Genomic DNA, 19,499 nt, shown 5'->3' with positions numbered 1-19,499 from the left:
TGTTTTTTAGCCTCGAGCGATTCGGCGTCAAATGCATGGGCTTCGACCACGGCAACTTCTGCTAAGGTCAATTCTGACGGGCAGTATCAGTCACTAGAATTACCAGCTCGTTATTTTTTATTAGTGAATTCTTTAAAAGACAAGTTGAGATTTTCAAGTTTAGTTAAGTTCGAGGAGGTTACGTGCATGCGTCGAATGACTTTTGCAATCTATTTTTATGAAAGTTGAATAACGTTTTCTCTATGCTATTGACGTAGTTGTGACCACTGTTGTTTTCCGGAACAAAAGACGAAACATCTCGCCGATGGTGAGCATTCCTTGCTTTTAGCATTCACTGAGTGTTTTCTCTTTCCTTCACAATAAACGCAAGGTGTTTCAGGCTTACTAGCATCTGCAGATTGATTTTGCTAAGCTTAAAATAAATACCGAAATGCAGCACATTGTTCACTTCTTTAAAGCATGTTTACGCCTGATTTCCAACGCTGAATCAAACTACGAGATGCCTCAATATTACCACCAAGTCGAAATGGCTTTTCAATTGACTAACAGGCTTCTCATTGGTCGATCGATCTGCAAAGAATTAACAAAAAGCCGACGCGTTCCGTATGAGTGTAGGAATGAGCGCGTTGTTTTCGATTATATCTGCTTCTGGGTACATTCCGCAAATTCACTACTCGAGGGTAGTTTGTTTGTTACACATTAATTTCCTCTTAGTACATGTTAAGCTCGCCCCAGCTATTGTCAGCGTGAGGTAAATGCCAGCCGATAGCATTTTAATTGCTTCAGCTATTAATGTGATGGATAATTTTTATTTTGGCAACGTGCAGTCCTTCTTGTTTGTAAGAATAAAAGAGCTTTGATGGTTTCCTATAGTTTGAATAGATTGTTTTTTTTTTTTCCCAAAATTCCTTAACAGCTCTCTGAAAACCTCAGCAATATGGCTACACTAGGTACATTGATTGACGATGAGTTTGAAGTGTTGCTCAGTGATAAATTTAGGTAATTTCCTTCCAAATGATTTGCTAATAAAATGCATTTCTTGTTTTGCTTCAAAAGGATAAGGAAAACCATTTATTGTCAAGTGCACGCCGATAGAACTTGTTGTAATCTGCTGAAATGCAAGTCGGCACAAAGGTAGACTTATGAGTAGGCGATTCGAGTGAGTGAATTTTACCCTTCAACAGTAACTCGGAGCGCACAAGACCTTAGATACTGATCCTTGTAAAAAACATCGTTTAAGTTGTTTATGAAAGTATATTGAACTAGCTTAAATTCTAGAGTTTAATTTCTAGTCGCCATAAACAAACTTCCTTTAAAGCCTCGATGAAGACCACCTTTTGAAAGTGGAGAGCTATGTCTAACGCTTATCCAAAATGTTGTATTGTTTGTCTGGTTCTGAAAGGGGTCGAGACTTAAAATTTAAAATGTTGGACTTGATAAACTTTGTTAAATTCAAGAGTTTTGCAGTTAACTGGTTACTTTTAAGACCGCGGCCCTTGACGGATGCGTGAGGCGGTTGTGATCCTTCACTGCGCCTTAAATTGTACAAATTACCCGGTATATAGACCCTTATATAAACAAACATGAAGCGAATTAAGCTCGCTGAAGGATTTATTTGTAGTAAGGATTCACGCTTTGCTACCCAACCTCGTAGCGTCAACTGCTAACTGCTAACCCTCGTAACCGAGAACTTTGTCTTTACGACAAAGATGAACCAAGCCTTTATCGAGAAGCAGAGAAACAAAAGAAAAGAAAAAAAAGTGAATATCGCAATGTTTTTATTGATTGTGCATAAACAGCGGAAGTTTGAGTCGAGTTGCTTTTTTTCCTTCTTATGACGAAGCATTTGGCAGAGAAGCTTCATGATTCAACGAGCTTGTCTGATATGGGTGGACAAGCACTTAACAATACCAGTCTCGCTTCTATGATTTTCATGGCACACTCTGCTAATGCTCTGTTGAAACCGTTGAAAGGCAAAATTGATTGCTAGGATATGCTTGATGAATGCGCAAAGCTTGCACAATGCCGGCGAGTTTTTAGGCTTGCGGATCACGCGAAGAACTGGGCGTCGTTCATTTACGGAAAGTTCGACCAAAACAAGCTCTATTATGAAGGGTATCATTTACGTTTATATCGGTCATGTGACAGAACAATGATATATGGGGTTGTTATTTAATGGGTTTCTCATGCGTCAAGCTTATGGGCTCTGATTGTTTTGGTTGTCATGGTGATTTAAAAGACGAGAAGGGCGTCATTACGGGCGGATAAGTGTCATGCACATAAATTTGAGGTAAATACACGAGTACACGGATCGATATTAACAAACACGTAGACGAAATGGACATTTAATGGTTTTCAAGTAGAATATACTTGAACAACTATTTCAATTTCCGTCATAACTGTGAATTGCCCCTATGATAGCTACCGGTTCCTTGTTGTTTCGTGAAATCTTCTTACTATACGTGACCCTCCTTTCTTCTACGTTTCCATCCACCCACCTGTAAAAACCCAATTTGAAACGACGTCGAGAAAAATATTAAAAATTCTTATTTCAGGTAAAAACTGGTTTGGTAGTAAAGGAATCAAGCTGAAAAAGCAACTGTTTAAAAATTTCAGTGCTTGATCTTCAGTGGGTCGTGTTTCCCTCAGTCCTGTCCCTCGAATTCGTTACACTGGTACAGGTGTTGATTTTTTGGTTTAGTTTAAAATCCTTAGGGCGTGAAATACATAGAGTAACTTTGTGTTCATAAACACTATCTCAAAGGACAGGCAAGTGTCTTCACTTCGCGACTACTTCTTCGATTAAGGAAGCAGAGAGGTTGCAAATGGTTCTAGACAAATTTTGATCGCAGCTGTTTTCAGCAGCGGATTTGGTCAATAAACGTGGTATTGTCGCAAAATATAACCCGCTTTGTGACTTGTGTCAAATACATTACGCATTTGTGGCAAATCTGCGTAACGTGTGGTTAAACACGGAATCCTGTTCAGAGAGCTAACCAACCGGTGAAAAATTCATATGTAACAACTTTGGCCAAATGTATTAAAGAAAGAGTGGTAGCGTCATTAAAATTCCTCGTTAAAATGAGCAGTCGAAGAAAATTAAAAACTTAGGCTATCGATGAATTGGATAAGCGCTACACGCCATTCATTGTTCCTTTGTCCTCTTTCCTTCTCATTGTTTTGTTCTTGTTTGTTTTCCTTTTCTTGATCACCAATTATTATTGTTAAGTTTGTTAGAAGTCTCAAGAAAACTTTGGAGACCATGAAAGATGAGAACGATGCCGATGCCAGTTAATCATTAACCGGTTCGAAAGCTTGGACATTTCAAAACAGTTATCTTTAATGACTGGTTTAATGACGGTGCAGCGTAATAAAAAAGAGTGTCACTGAAGAGCCGCATGATGATCCTAAATCGTAGAATTATGAAATCAAAGCAAACTAGGTGAGTGCGATAGAGAAAACTGAATAAAACTGATCATCTTATAACTTCCCACACGGTTTTCCCTTTAAATCCTTCCCAGTACACTTGTAGATTTGTGAATAGTTTTTTCAATAGTGTTTCGACAAACGTGACTCAATTAAGTGAATCTCTCCTCTATTTTTTAGAAGTCGTGATAACCGTCAAGAGTTATGAATGCGCGATGAATTACGTGTACCGAATCGCTAAAAAGCGAATATGAAAGGAAATGCAATTATATACCACGTATAATTACAAATCCCTTTTTTTTGTTTTTTTTGTTTGTCTATTGCTCATTGCTTTTTTGTTATTTAGTGGTAATAATGTAAATGAAACCAAATTTAAGTGCTACAAATACACACGACTCTTAAACTTTGGACGCCAGTTCACAGATTCCCGAAATGCCACTGCGTTCCCAGTTAATTATTCATTTCCTGACAAAGATGACGATTACTGCGCATTCGTACGTAGTTCCCATCAGATAACCCTTAACTCAAGTTAGACCATTATGCTTCGTATATGGATACTAAATAGGTATAGAAAGCCGTGCAAGAGCGTCTCTATGGGATTAGCCGTTGGCCGTAAAAAGTGACAGATTTTAATCGAGAGTTGTTGAATAAAAAAAAGGTTTAAACTTTCTGCTTTCTATAATGCGTAACTTAGAAACTTTCAAATACTTTAAGTATCTTATTAGACTTAAAAAAGTGTCTTGTGGCCAATGCACGAAAACACAAAATTACTCTTTGTCGAACCAAAAGCAGCTAGAATAGACGACTTTCATAAATGGCTGCTGGATTAATATATTTTTGTTTAAATTTAAATTAGCCCTTCTGGCCTCGCTTGAGATAATGTATTCTTTTGAATTTTGCACTGGAGAACGAGGCCAGAAGGGCTAATTTAAATTTAAACAAAAGAATATTAATCTGGCAGCAATTTATGAAAGTGGTCTATTACCTTTGTTTCTTGGCTCTTGAGGCAAAAGCGAGCTAGTGAATGACTGAAATTAGTTTTCAAGCTTTCTATTAACAGAAACAGAAATAAATTAAACATAAGCCGTAAAATGGCAAAAACATTAACCGTTAGCAAGCCATGACCATAATAAAGGCTCCATGGAGATCCCCGTATAAATATTATCATTCTTATGGCTGAAATTTGTATTCATTCATTTATTCATTAATCTATTTTAAGCAAGAAAACAAGAACCAATCTTTCTCGTTTTCAACCAAAAGATAAAACCAGGTAAAAAAGGTAAAAGAAAACGTTATGATAGAGCACTTTTCGATTGAGTGTCAATCAAAGTTATGTCCAATCAGAAGAAAGGATAACACCCTTAAGAACAAATAGGAACCCAAAGTAAAACAAGCACACTGCCCAAAGCGCGGGAAAACGCGGATGACCACATCGTGATCGGTTTTCATTTTGCATCTGATTGGTCGAGTGAGAGGCGTGAGTTTTTTTTGGACCAATCACAGAGCGGAGTAAAGCAAAACCAACTCAATCCCGCATTGCCAGCTACCAGGAGTAACTTTGTATTTCCTTTCTTGGACGATGCTCAATGACAGGCACATCGACGAAATTAAGCAAAAAACTGAAAATCACGTGCTACTGTCAAAGGATTTCAAAGGATCCTTCGCTTTTCAGGTCTCTGTGATTTATGGAGTAGTGTTTTTTTTTTGTCATTAAAAATCTTCAACTTTTACTGAGATATCATAGATGTGATCTGTGCTGTTTCGGTTTCTGTTCTTCACCCTGTCATCTCATTTGTTCTTGGATCCTAATCTGGAGCTTGCCTTACTAATCATGTATTCGAGATGTGTGTTCCAATTACACATATTGTTACAAAGAATTTGGGGCCAGCGGTCCGTTTACGTGGTGGGGTTCAGTCCCCTCCTGTCAACATATATATTGTAGTGTTCGCGCGTAAAGCTTCTTTATGTTACGTAGTTTGGTGTTGTTTGTCTTTAAGCTGCGTCTCGCGTTATTTCATGATCCAAACCGTCAGGTGTGTTTTATGTTTTCATTTCGCCGCGTTTATATCGTTTATTATTTTGTTTATGCCGTTTATTTTCCGTAGTTAGACTTAGTGTAATTTGATTTTGTTATAGAAACCACTGGTCGAGAAATAAACGTATATGGTTGGGATAGCCATTGAGTGATGTTACCGGTGCGTACGTTACACAGATGCTCGCTGAAAGTAACACCCAATGGTGATGTGAGTTCTTCCTTCCTTTCGTCAATCCTACAGATTGGTTCAGGGAGTGGTTTGATGGTCTTATCACGAACCACCATTTCCCATATCATTTTAAGGTTTACGGTCATTCGATTTTCAGCAGACCAACTTTGGGTGTTTTGGACTTTGCCTTAGGATGAATCAAAACCAATGGATCTAGTAGGAACACTTGGCTCAATGTCATCAGCATACTACTTTAAAAGAAGGATTTGGTTGGATACGCGGCTGTAATATCGTTAACCAAAATAGAGAACAAGACTGGTCCCAGGACAGTCCCTGTGGCACCATTTATTGATATCAACAAGATTAGTTGATAATCCATCTGCAACAACTCTTTGCTTTCGGTCACCGAGAAAGCTTATCATCCAGTCATTGTTATGCGGATTAATAGCATGCGACTTCAGCTTGTTACATACTATCTCATGTGAAACTGAGTCGAGGCTTTCCTTGAATTGAAGGAGAACACCGTAACGAATGCAGCGTCCTTGTCCAGCCACTTTGACTAAAAGTGCTGGTGGGCCATGATCGTGTTGTGTCCGTCCTTATAGGCAAACTGATCAGACCGTATTTGCGACCTGAGAACAGGGGACCATTTGAGCGCTCTGGGCCTCGATTCTTCTTCAACAAACATAAGCTGACGCGAGTTTTTGCACCGAGACAATAAACTCATTCTCTAGGGGGTTTGCCCACTGAGGAGGCAACGACAAGAAGCGCTGAAGCGACAACAGTTGCCAAAATACTTGTTTTGTTGAATGAGATGTGTGACGGAGGAGGTTGGACAGAAACTTTCCTGAAAACGGCACCTTGTATGGTTTGCTTTGGACTTATTCCCGCGATATGAAAACGAGCAATGGGAATTTTAAAGATGCCGCTATTTTTCCTCGATAGTGTTACTATGGAAATATTGTCCGTTCCCATTCCTTTGCACAAATTTATCGCGGCTTACAAGCCTGCGCTCTCATTTTCCCGCCGTTTCGACTTAATCTTCTCCGAACAACGTATGAAGAGCGTTGGCAGTAATGACCAAGGATCTATCTCAAACTCTGTTACTTCATAGTAGAGTATTATTTTTAATTTTTTTATTTTATTTAAGGATTTGTACCAAGTACTGGAGCAGAAACAATAGGACATGGGTCCCCTACGAGGTTTAAGCTCCTACAAACCCACCCATCCCACCCCAGGGGAGGACATCCATCACACAGTAATCTCGTGCGTGGGAAATTAACGTCTCCTGCCCCTAACACTGCAGGAGACGGGACCTCCATTTATTCGTCCCTATCCGAGAAGACTAGAATATCTAACCATTTCTTGATTTTATAGAAAGGTAGCAAATTCTTCTCAATTATTTTAAGCCCCTGAGTGTTGGTCCGGCCGGGGCTCGAGCCCGCGACCTCCCCCAGAACAGTCCAGCGTTCTATCCTATTGAGGTAACCGGGAGGCGGTAAGCTCGCCGGGAGCTAACCGGGAGGCGGTATTACACGTAATGATTACGTAAAAAACGAATCAAGGGAAAACATTAGGTAGAAGTACATGTGAGACGAAGTCGAAGGCAACTTATTCTTTTAACGTCGTTGAAAATATCTCAATCAATATTAGATTTTATTGATCTTTGCCATCACTGTACAAAGGCATTCGTTCTTTGCTTTGCGACGGGTTCAACTCAAGCATTTTAATTTCAGTTGCACTTAGTGGTTTGATTGTAGCAAGCGTTGTGGGTGTAACTGTTGTTGTTTACAACTGGTGGAAAAACAGAGGAAGAGCGAGTATCATTAAATGTTACGTTTAGTTTTGCTTGTATAAGGCAACACTTTTTCACAACAACTACAACGACCACGAAATCTCCCTCTTGCAAGGTTTAAAGGGGTTCCCTTTTCTGCGAAATGGACGAAACATACAATAGAACAAAACGTATGTGTTGATTTTACAATTTCCTTAACCGGAAATTTGAAAAAAAAAAGCGATTCTTTTTATTCCAGGTAATTTTGTCTCAAATTCTTGGAGTAGCCTGGAATATTTTGGGTTTTATTTGATGTTTATTTCTTTCTCTTCATTCTAAAACTTTTTAACGCAGACAAAAACTGTATCATTACAACAGTTTTGCACTTTTTTCGATGAATACTGACAAGTCAAAGATAGCAAAGTATCAGACTACAACATGAACAAAAGCAAAGCAGTTCGCTCATCGGAACTGATGAATATCGTCGATAAGTTGAAGCTAATGTTTTAGTATGTTCTCCAGCCCAAGCTGAGACTCATTCGGTCTTATGACATGGTTAAACCAGTTGTGCACGGAAGATAAAGCAATTTTTTTAGAGAAACTGAGTGTCGAAAGTAATCCGGGATTATTATTATTATTTTTTTTACTTTACTTCGCTTTGTGATTGGCCCAGAAAACTCGCACCGCTCTCTCTTGACCAATCAGTTACAAAGCTAAAACCAATCGCGACTTGGTCGCCTGCGTTTTCCCGCGCTTTAGGCAGTTTGCTTGTTTTCACTTTGAGCTCTCATTGGCTCTTAAAGATATTTCCTTTCTTCTTCTCTCTGGCTGTTGTAATTCTTTTGGTTTTGGTTTTACGACACTCAGTCGAAAACTTAGATTACGCAGGCTAAAATGATTAATGTTATGATTTTTGGTAATTATTTTGCAGAATGAAAGGGATTCAAATGCTTCGGATGACGAAGAAAATAACCGGCCAGAGCTGAGATACGGAGTCTACAGAAATTCAACACCGGGTCTTTTACGGAGAAAGGAGGATGACGCGTCCTTCAGTCCCTCTTGATCTGCACAGGGCCCATCTGCGCCTGTGTGAAAAACCGCCTTCGGTTTGCAGCGTGGTATGCATGAAGGCCTGGGGGCGAGGATCTGAGAATTAGTCGAATAGTGTTCAATAGTTACCTGTGCTTTTGACTTGAGAAGGAGAATATAGTTAGTAGTGGGGTACAGTGTTAGAAGAAATATTTACACAAGGAAATATTGAGAAGCTCGCAATTCTTAAATATGACCTCACAAGAATGCATAAAAGGAGATTTACAAAGTAGCCCGGGCGACCAATGGCCAAAGAGGAAAGTGATGGGGCTCAGTGATTCACCTCGCCCTCTTCGTGCCCTTTTTTCTTAATCCAGCCAAGCTGAATATTTACATAATCACTTCTGTATGTTCACAGATTTTATTCTTGCAGGGAACCTGCTTTGATAGCTCAGATTAAATTACTACCCGTCAATTGTTCAAATCATTAAAATGTCACTCTGTCAATTTGATATTGAAGACTATCAAAGTCCTTACACGAAATAAAATCCTAAAAAATGATCGGTGATAAAATTCTGAATTCAATAAATTACTTTTATATCGTCGCCGTTGTTTCTCTGTGTTTTAACTGAATGAGCGATATTTTACAGTATTTTCTCCTTGTGACCCCAAGATTAATTGATTACTTGTATATGTAGATTTTTTCCTCTGCTCTGGATTTTCCTCACATGAAAAGCTGATTATACATCGTCTTGACAACTTCGCCTTCCAATGTGCCAAGACACTGAGCGTCGTTTAATCAGCTGAGGCAAAACACCAACACTTTTTTTAAAAGCAAAATAAACGCCGACAGGAATTAACGAAGTACGAAACCGTATAAAACCGTTTACGGTTGATGTATCATTTATATCTGGCAAAACAAGCTTGTTAATGCTGAAACGTTGAAAACATTGTCCGATTGATTTCAAACATGGTTTGTGAATACCTTCCGTTGAAGGCACTGACCTCCTTTGCAGTGGTTATTTCATTATCCATCCCATGTTCGACAAACTCAATGTCGGACCCAAGAGCAAGACCCTCGAATGATTCTGCAACAAACACACTGTGGACGTCCAGACCGGGTATGAAATACCTTACGTGTAGAATACTCAGAGGTGTGAATTTGAAACCATCTGACAACACCTTCTACCACTGAGATAGGTCTTGATTATGATTAAAACATTGATAAATATTATCAAAGCTAAAGAGGGTGTAATTCTGGATAGCTTTTCATTAGTTAATACCTTCTAATTGTCCGTGAAGACCGCATTTAGTCAAATCGAACCAAAGACGCTATAGGAAACCCTTTCAATTTGGAACATCACAGTTCCATTTCAAGCGCATTTGCTTTGTTTTCTCAATAGGAATATCTTTAGTAACTATTGGCGAAAAATAAAACAGTTCTGCAAAAATAACTTCTTTTGATTTATTTCTAACATGGGAGCAATATGAAACAATCCTGAGTCGCCTGTACTTCAGTTTCAGTTTCATTCACATTATCTGTGCAGTGTTGAACTGCTGATATTTTTGTTTCATGTAAATTTTTCGCACATGTGCAGTTTAACTCCTTCAAAGCGTTGGGAATCGACCATTTGACAACGGTTCGTCACACTGAAGAATATATTTCCCGACAGTTGTCATTATTTGTCCACAGTTGACTTGAAATATAATTTAAAAATAAAAATACTTAAAGAAAAAATGTATAGTTTAGCCGCCGAATGAGGAAAATTGACGGTGGTCCCGTTTCAAAATTCTTCCATGCGTAAATATCTCTTAGTAACCTCGTTTTCTCAGTCCGAACTGTGAGTTACGGATCGAGTTTTTTCCACTCGGTTTTACGGCCATAAATCTGAGCGGACAAAAAAAACCAAGTCTGAACAAGGAAAACGAAGTTATTATAGACATTTGTTTCAAATCTGGGTTCCAACAGAGATGGAACGTTTTAATTCAAACAAACTGTTGAATCTAGCGGGCCTGACAGTGAAAAACGGCCCGCTAAATCGACCAATCAAAGCGCACGTATTAACTGAGAAATATAATAAAGAGTGTTGTGGTCTGTAAGAGAGCGTGATATTAATAGCTGCAGTACCTTTTTGATCGTTTCTACCAGAGTTCCGGGCAGGAAATGGTCTAAATAAGTGAGTTTCTACGTTTTTATTGGCTCCGGGCTACAACTACAACGACAATAACAAAGCAATCGATTTGTAAGACTTGCGTCTGTGCCCAAGGAAGTATTATTACATTTAATAATACTGACAATCAAAAGTTTATTTTTTTAGCGCTTCGATCGAACGTTGCACTCCAGAAGACCGGGGTTGTAGCATGGGTATCGGGTGTTATGTTCTTCAGGGACTTAAAAGGATGGGATGAAGTAATCGTTTTGTGGTTAAGTTTTCATTGGTATTCTTTCAGACTTGTTGGAGGGGGATATCATACAGGAGGGAGGTACTAGTCGCGCTTCCGTCAACAAGAAAATTTACTTGTGGCCCAGAGGGATTGTCCCGTATGTAATGGACTCAGGATTGAGTACGTACACTTCTCCTACAATGCATGTCTTCATATTCGGGCTGAATTATTACAAAGGGTAGCCATGTGGTGATTACGCTAAGTAGATCTTTGCAAGCATTTCGTTGTAAACATTGCCCAAGTCGGGTCAGTCTCCCTTTCCGGCTAAACCCCTATTGACATCCAGGAGACCCTGCTCGGAGTTGGAAAATTTTTCAATTTTTTCATTGTTCATTTCAGTAAAAGTACCGAGCCAGGCTAGATTTTAGCTATTCCGCCTTGGTACCTTTGATAAAATTAGCACGATTGTCTTGTTTAACTCGCTATGTTTCCATATCAAAAGCTATATACCACAATTTCGAAACTCGTAACTTTGTGAATAATACGTCACTCAGTCTCACATGGCACGCGTTTAGGTTTTGGAATGTTGAAAGACAGGAAACGGATCGAACTCGAATGAAACCGCGTGTCAATGCAGTTTGGCTACCTCGCTTTGTGTAAGGTATTTTTTGTGCAACAGCTCTGGTGGTGTTCGTATCCGTGCTTGTGTTAAGAAATCCAATCTCTTGTCTTCTTTGTGCAACCCGTGGGACATCACCGCTTTCGACAATGGCCCATTTTATCCTTAGCAATAACATTGTTTCCGATGTCAAGACATAAATTTAGACTTTTATTTCTTCCTTTTTGTTCTAATAGCTGCTTTGGCCAGGCTAGCCATAAGCAAGGCCATGAGGAAAATGGAAAGCCTTTCATGTATCAGTTTCAAACTCAGGACAAACGAACGTTACTTTGTCAGGTTTATACGAGGAGCCGGGTGAGTTCACAGAGAAACATATTCCTGAGAAAGTAAGAGGAAGTAGGTTCCAAGAAACAAATCTAATTGTTTAGAAGAGTACACGTAAAATTATGTAAATTACCGAGTTTTGAGATTTTAAGAGATAATTTAACCTTTTAAAATTGTCTTCACATTCGACCACTGACACTGCCATTTTGAATCTTACCAAGCAACCTGACCTCTGGTCTTTGACGTCTTACTACCCTTTCTTGTTTCTTTGCCGTCTATTAGAATACTTAGGCCAGTTAAGGCATACAAGACTAGTAGCTAAGTTTGTACACAAGGCTTGTGTCGCGTACCCAGTGCAGCGGGGGAGGGGTGTGGTGCACTGGAGTTCGGGAAGTGCCAACTACAGGGCAAAAATAGACAACTCAAGTTGATTCAACAGCATTTAATCTGATCATCGACTCGTTAGAATATTGGGCACGTGCGATGGAAACTAAAAGGAGAAAATTACAATGCACAAGATAAAGAAAAGCGCTAAGACTCATTACAAAAGAAGCGAAATCGAAAGGAAAACGAAACGGAATACAATGGACTGTAACTTACATCTGATCCTGTCTTAAAGGGGGAAAAAAAACTCCAACGTTGAGTAACTCGAACAGACAAAACTTCGGTAAAACACCCCGATGTGACTCCTTCGATCTTCTAATTCCAACTGCGAAATACTAAGGGGGGGGGGGGGGCGTTCTTTAACGAGGATATCATTGTAAACCAACTCAAACAGGAACTACTAGCTACGTAAGCGATTCAAACTGTGAACGATATCATACGAAAAATACGGGGATAAACTCGATAATGAAACAAAACAGAACTCCAGCTACTTTAAATTAGAACGAAGGCGACTACGTAATCAAAGTTCTTTTTTATTGTTCATTACAGCTTGACCCTGGTTTGTTTGTTTGTTGTTTCCTTAACAGTTGCTATTCCTGCATCGGTCGAACAATGGATACAAAGGGACAGGTAGTTTCCATCGGATTTGGCTGTGAGCAAGAAGGGATTGTGCTACACGAGTTGATGCATACTGTGGGCTTCTTTCATACAAACTCAAGACCTGACAGAGATGCTTACGTTATTGTGTATTCAAAGAACATCAGACCTGGTAAGCTTCAACTCGTTCTCAGGCTCTCTCTTCTTTCCTCAATGGAGTGGAAAAGAAGATAGACCTTGGAAACGAGACTGGGTCAAGCTCTAGTAATCCGGAATTGCTTTGGTTTTGTTTTACTTCGCTCCGTGATTGGCCCAGAAAATCTACGACCTTTTACTCAATCAACCAGATTTAAGAATTAAACCAATCACGACTTAGTCACAAGTGTTTTCCCGCGCTTCAGGCAATTTGCTTGTTTTTACTTGTTTTCACCCGAGGTTCTCATTGGCTCGTTGTAATGTTTTTCTTTGCTCTGATTTGCTGCAGTGATTACTTTGGTTTTGGTTTCATGACATTTAATCGAAAAGCGCTCCACACATTGAATTCAGGTAGTTGTCAGGGTAATCTGGCTGCCATGGGTCGAAGCAGTGCATGAGCCGATAACAGTGGGACTAGTTTGTAATCCAGTAAATGGAAATGCTATTGTAAAGCACTGTTCGACCTTGTTAAAGAAAGATTTTTTTAAATACCACTCGTTTTCCCGTCCTTTGTAGTTTTGCCGCTAAGGACCACGGGCTTCGGTGCTCTTTTTGTCCTGTAGCGGCCATCTCGGTCTTGTTGCTTTGAGCTCGAAGTAAATTATTGTATTTAACGACATTTTCCTGGTTATTCCACTGTTCTGGTCTTGAGAACAAACCTTACTATTTATTATTTCACGTGGTAGACGCCTAACGTTCAACAATCAATGAATGAGGTTGAGTTTTTGTGGTTTTGATTCCAAAGTAAAATTTGCAACAGGTTTCGAACGTAACTTCAGAAAGTACAGCCATGGCCAAGCGGATCGCTTAGGAGCACCATATGACGTCACGTCAGTCATGCACGTACCACGGAGAAGCTGGAGCCGCAATGGGAAGAACACTATTGAGTCGCGCGCTGGAGCCCACGTAGTTTTGGGTCAACAGAGAGGTCTATCAGTTGTGGATAAACAACAGCTTAATCAGCTGTATAACTGTGGCAGTAATAAGGGTAGGGTTTTCTATGCTTCATATGCTTGCAATCGTTACTCCTCTAGGAATTTAACATAAAGGCTTTAAGTAAGTTGAAATATGATCGGAGGAAACTTAAGAACGTCAAAAACTTTTTGTTCTAAATTAAAGATACTGGACTCGCACAGATACTAGGAAACCAAATATTCTCAAAAATATATGTATATATAAGTAAATGTATATATATCTTATTAACCAAGCGCGAGGGCCGTACTGGGAGAATATCGGCCCGAGGTCTTGACAGTATGGACCGAGCGCAGCGAGGTCCGTACAAAAAAGACCGAGGGCTGATATTCTTCCAGTGCGGTCCCGAGCAAGCTTGGTTAATAAGAGATTTATTATACGACTAAAGTTCAAAGGGACACAAGAGCGGTGTCATTCGGGACCATTCGGGACAGTGCCCGGTCCAATATTTAGAGAATATTGACCGGCAATAGAGCATTTTGATTGGTTGATTTTAGTTATTGGCCTTCTGACTGCCCGAGTCTTGTAATAAATATATGTTATTGACCAAGTGAGATGTTACGATGGTTGATTACTGGTCACAAAAGAAAAAAGAAGAAAAAACAGGTGAAGATCCTCTCATCTCTACCAAAGAAGCTTGCTAGATGAAAGGAATCTTCACTGAGCTAACGGAAGCAAATCAAATGATTTCTGTTTGGTTCAAAATCAATTCACGAAACTATTTTATAACATAATCAAAGTGAGGCGCGCGTTCTGATTGGTCAATTTAGCGTCCCCCGGTTGCCCACGGGTGTACGCTGCTGACGTGAGCAAATGCAAAGACAATATTTCCGCACGCGCTTGTTTTGTAAAAAAGAACTCTTTTGCTACAATATATCAATGTTATGTTATAAAACAAATGGTAAACACCACAGTGTACACTATTGAGTTATGGATACACTTGGGAGGTTTGCTAAGCACTCAAGAAGCTAGAGTCGCTCTCTGCTATCATCTCGCGCGACTCTTAGCTTCTCTTGCGCTTAGCAACCTCCCGCGCACATCCATAACTCAATAGTGTACGCTGTGGTGTTTACCATTTGTTAATTGGGCTGTTTCTATTCTAACGGTGTGCAAGACTTCCTGTTGTTGTATTTGTGACTTCGTAAACTGTGCGAGCCGGTTTCAAGCAATTTTTTTCTTTTTGTGGGGGAGGGGAGGGGTAGCTGCAGGGACTAGCCTATTTTACTCGCTCGAGTACTAATTAGAAATCAGGATTTGTAGTTGGCACATGATAAAAGACAAACCTATGTTAAAAAAATAAGCCAAAAAACACTCTGTTTTCTAATAAATTGCTTTATTCTCAGGCTGTTTTGTCGCTGTGGGTATTGAGAAAGGTCAAATACGCGACTCACAATTGCGCGCAAGCTCCTACAAGAGATACCATGAGCCACACCAGGCGCGGTTACATCTGACTGCGGGATTCAAGGGGAATGGTGCCTGGTGCGCTGCTCGAAGCAGAAGTGGAGAATATTTACAGGTAAATTATCATCATCTTTATTCTGCTTAGCAAAAAGAAAAAAGGCTGTCATCTGCTGGTGATTTAGGAAAAATCGTCTTTTAATTCTAAATTTTTCGGAATAAATGCGAATAAAGTACTGTTTTAGATGTGAGGAAAAAAATTGTTTTATCATAATGCTACTAAAACCTTCCATCAGTTTAACAGCAAAATGTTTCACCTGTGGAGTCTAACTTTAAAGCATTTTGACATCCCCCCTCCCCCGGCTCGCAAGTAGCACCTAAGAACCTGAACATCAGAAAATACAAAGCTATAATCTGGGAAGACACTTACTCCCCTTCATGAAGAAATCATCTGGGGATATTGCGCTCGTGCAATGCATTTTGGATAATCTGTCAAACTTTTAGCTAAAACAGGGAGGTACAACTTCTTTTAACCCTCGTCATTAGTAAGCAGTTGGTGAGAGTACCGGCAACTCCACAAGAGAGACCAGGCGCACTGGAAGGCCTTTTCGCGCGTGGATTGCCGTTCACGCGCACTGGTCTCACTTACGTGCATCAACTTAAATCGAGGCCCCCGTTTGAAAGGCTTAGATCTCAGTCAATGTGTTAAATACTGCATTACTTGTGAACTGCAGTGTAAAATGTAAGATTCACGGATTACAAATTTGTTGTGCTTACCAGCAGTGTGGGATTCATGTCTGTACACCATGCGAAAACTCTTGAATTTTCCAACCTGCCTTTTCAAAATAATCTTAATGGCAAAGCCACATCTCTCTCTTTGCTGTGGCTGCCCAATGTAAGACCCGGGAAGATATATTCACGAGTTTTCTTCGCGAGCTTTGTGATTTGAAAAGGCGGCGAACTTTTTGTCATTTGACATTGTTATTGCAGTAATTGCTGTTCTCCATATTTTGGAACTGATCCACTTTACAGATTGACTTAGGTTCAAGACACAAGATAACAGCAGTTGCAACACAAGGCATGACAAGTCTTTTCTCGAAAGCCTGGGTAAAAGGGTACAGAGTTCAACGTAGTGACGATGGCCGCCGCTGGGTCTCAAGCGCACAGGTCAGCGGTGCATCATATAAAATGTGAAAGATTGAGGAGTCAGTTGAGTAATATTACACTGATTATATAAATAGACTATGCTTCTTAACAAAACACGTTTATTTACTGAGCACTTATGGTCTTGTTGACTGCCAATTTGATTGCTCAAACACCCCTTAAGCCACGATTTCTTGAAGGTGTGCGAAACTCTTCGGATTCTAAATAGAGATTTCGTTTTGATGTGAAAAGAAACCCAGGATTAGTTTGGTATTGCTATGTTGAGGTCTGTGATTGGTTCTCTTGTGTCATATTCTTCGCCTTGATTTGTCCTTCTGATAACGTTATTTTAGATTTTGTGGCACTCAATTAAAAAACTTTGTACCCATTAGACTTTGAAATGAGGCCGAGTCGTAAATCGAACTTGAGATTTTTTACCAAAAGCTTTTCCGTTCGTGCTACATCTTAGCAGCAGGATAGATAGCTAAACATTCAGTATTCAACCTCTCAAGCAGGACATTACAGTCATATAACACCACAATGAGTACCAAAAGTAGTTGGCATGCCTCCCCTTGGAAGGTGGTCGACAACTATTCACTCAACATAATCAACAGAAATATTGATATTCGTGTCTAATAAGTTTCTGAAATTGCACCACCCGCTCCTCTCCATTAGTGATTACTATTTTTTTACACTAACACCAGAACAAGGTAACTTCGAAATGGAGGAGGGGTGGGGTGGGTGGGGGGAAGGAGGAGAGTGAGATAAACGAGAGTTATAAGCAAAATTCTAAAAGAATTAAAAAGTGCGAAGACTTTTGTCAGGCATTTTAATTTTTATGGCCTCATGATCATATATTGACTTTTTCAACAGATCTTGAGGGGAAATTGGGACGCAAACTCCGTGCAGTACAACGCCCTTCGAACACCGTTAAGTGGTCGATATGTACGGATCGTCCCAGATGAGTGGTACAATCAGATTTGTCTACGAGTCGAGCTTTATGGGTGCAAATAGACAAGAGTAAAGGTGAAAGGAAAAGGAACATTTTAAACTTGACTGTTTTTGGCGTATGCGCTTGAAGTACATTGGCACACAACGTGTCGGTAAATTGCCTTGATTTTCTGCCGGTAGATTGTTCATTTACGGAAATTTGAATTGTCAATTCAAACGAAATAAGAGCCTGGGAGCAGGCCGAGTAAGACTGAATCCCAATAAGGGACTTATCAGACTCAGTGGAGTCGGTCTCCCTGGGATCAATGCTAGATGTATCGATCATTTGTATGCTATTATTGAGAAAGGAAACATAAAAATACAAGTAAGAAAACTCGTGACATAGGATAATGGTTTTTTCAGGATCCCCTTGGGCACCTCAAAATAAAGTGAGCTTAAATTAAACAATGAATTACAAGGGATTGTTACTTGGCCTAAATCTACAGCCTTCCCCTTCACCTCGTTTACCCTAGGGGTAAACGACTCCCTGGGGGTAAACACTACTTCCGCCCAGCCTAAGAGCACGCCTTCATTATTAGCGCTTCGAGACGAGTGTTCCTTTGCCCGCGGGAAAATAAGAAGGCGTTGAGCAATGCGAGCCAGGGAGAGGTCTGCAAACATTTTTATTGTCAGACCCTCGGCAAACATCTCTCCGACTTGTCTCGAATCTTCTAGCAGGCAAAGAAACTGGCGTCATCCAGCGTTAATATCGCAGGCTATTTTCCGCCTGAAGCTCTTCCTCATGGATTCTCTCCAAAATCGCTTTGGTTAGATAACTTTAGACGATTCTAATTCACAACACGTATCCTCCTCCTCTTTCAGGTCCAGGTCTCGCCTGAAAAATGAACCTCTACTAATTGTTTTGTTGTTGTTTATTTTTTTCCAACAACGGAAGCTGACATTGAAAGACAAGAACTTGACTCTTGTTCCGCATACTAAAGTAAAATAAAATGGAAACACTTCTTTGACCATCTTGTAAAGTGCTTATCTGTTCAGTTTACAAACTATTTACAGCGCCGTCTGATATCTTTCCTTCTCATTTCATTTCAGACCAAGCACAAAACGTTCTGAATTCTCTCCCCAGACGAGAAGAGAACGCGAGATGTATCACGTACTGGATAATTTTAGATTTTAACCAGCTTATTTATAATTGGAAGTTAAGAGAAAAATGGCAAGAGTTTTTTAATTGTAACTGTTGGTTTAGTGTAAACATAACGAATTCCTATATTTTCATTTGAGACAATGATAGAAATTAAAAGCGGATATCAACGTTTTTGATGGTTGTCGTTGTTGTGATAAATAGTAATGAAAAAGGTCAATACTTTGAGTGGGCGGAATTCATACGAAACTTGCAGCTAAAATGGAAACGAGATAATTGCTTTTATCAACTGAGATTATCCAATGAATATATGAAGTCCATTATACAATGAATATATGAAGTCCATTATGTAAATTGGCCGCTGTTAGGAGTTTCTAAAGCTAACGTTTCGAGCGTTAGCCCTTCGTCAGAGCGAAAAGAGGAATTTTGGTTTGTGTGTTGTTTTCAGCTATTTAGAGAGAGAGGTTGACGGAAAAAAGCGCAAAAGGACACGAGACAGTCTCGAAAGGTAATCTGGGTATCTGAAAATCAATGAATTTTAATGAGTGAAATAAATAAATGAACTCACCAAACCCGCCATGACTCGTCCCTACAGTAACATTTTCTCAGATTTCCCTGAATTCCTGAGGTCAAGAAACTGTTACCTGAAAACTACCCACAATGCCTTTCGGTAGCGTGTTCTTTTACGCTTTTTCCCGACAACCTTTCTCGAATCAGTTTAATAAAGCTTCACCTTTCTGTATGTAAACCAGACTTGATATGTTAAACCCTCCCGAGCCAAAAGTTCGGAAATTGTCTGCGTAATCAATCTATAAAAAAGCTCAGTTCAGTCATTCTAAAATACGACAGAAACCAATTCACTCAGTTATAAGGCATTGAGGAAAAAAAAATCCCCAACCCTTAACTTTACTTGAGGTACGCTGCTCGGAGACGAATTTCAAAGTATCTAAACAACACTCC

The 19,499-nt window shown here is 39.7% G+C and overlaps 1 protein-coding gene and 1 long non-coding RNA gene across 12 annotated transcripts; both read left to right on the top strand.

Annotated features, from left to right (window-relative positions):
* The first annotated feature begins 21 nt into the window (after window positions 1-21).
* On the top strand, window positions 22-9,038 carry LOC111343178 (uncharacterized). 10 transcript variants are annotated; one of them, XR_015991341.1, is made up of 4 exons: window positions 35-950; window positions 1,057-1,159; window positions 5,563-6,493; window positions 8,336-9,038. It is a non-coding gene; the product is annotated as an uncharacterized LOC111343178 (long non-coding RNA). The 10 variants fall into 10 exon arrangements; XR_015991339.1 differs by having other exon boundaries at window positions 36-950; window positions 5,563-6,743; XR_002696033.2 differs by having other exon boundaries at window positions 43-950; window positions 1,057-1,134; window positions 5,563-5,669.
* Window positions 9,039-9,258: 220 nt separating this feature from the next.
* Window positions 9,259-18,713, top strand: LOC111344199 (zinc metalloproteinase nas-4). 2 transcript variants are annotated; one of them, XM_022951414.2, is made up of 9 exons: window positions 9,259-9,554; window positions 10,885-10,998; window positions 11,674-11,791; window positions 12,733-12,914; window positions 13,698-13,925; window positions 15,253-15,425; window positions 16,340-16,474; window positions 17,324-17,476; window positions 18,491-18,713. In XM_022951414.2, exons 1-8 carry the CDS (start codon window positions 9,404-9,406, stop codon window positions 17,462-17,464), a joined length of 1,242 nt encoding a protein of 413 aa, XP_022807149.2. In that variant the 5' UTR covers window positions 9,259-9,403; the 3' UTR covers window positions 17,465-17,476; window positions 18,491-18,713. The 2 variants fall into 2 exon arrangements, with proteins under 2 accessions (XP_022807149.2, XP_088588187.1); XM_088732061.1 differs by having other exon boundaries at window positions 17,804-18,713.
* The last annotated feature ends 786 nt before the right edge of the window (window positions 18,714-19,499 follow it).

This window comes from Stylophora pistillata, chromosome 9 (genome assembly GCF_964205215.1).
Source record: "Stylophora pistillata chromosome 9, jaStyPist1.2, whole genome shotgun sequence".
NCBI classification, from domain to species: Eukaryota; Metazoa; Cnidaria; class Anthozoa; order Scleractinia; family Pocilloporidae; genus Stylophora; species Stylophora pistillata.
This window is presented reverse-complemented; position numbering and strand designations above follow the sequence as displayed.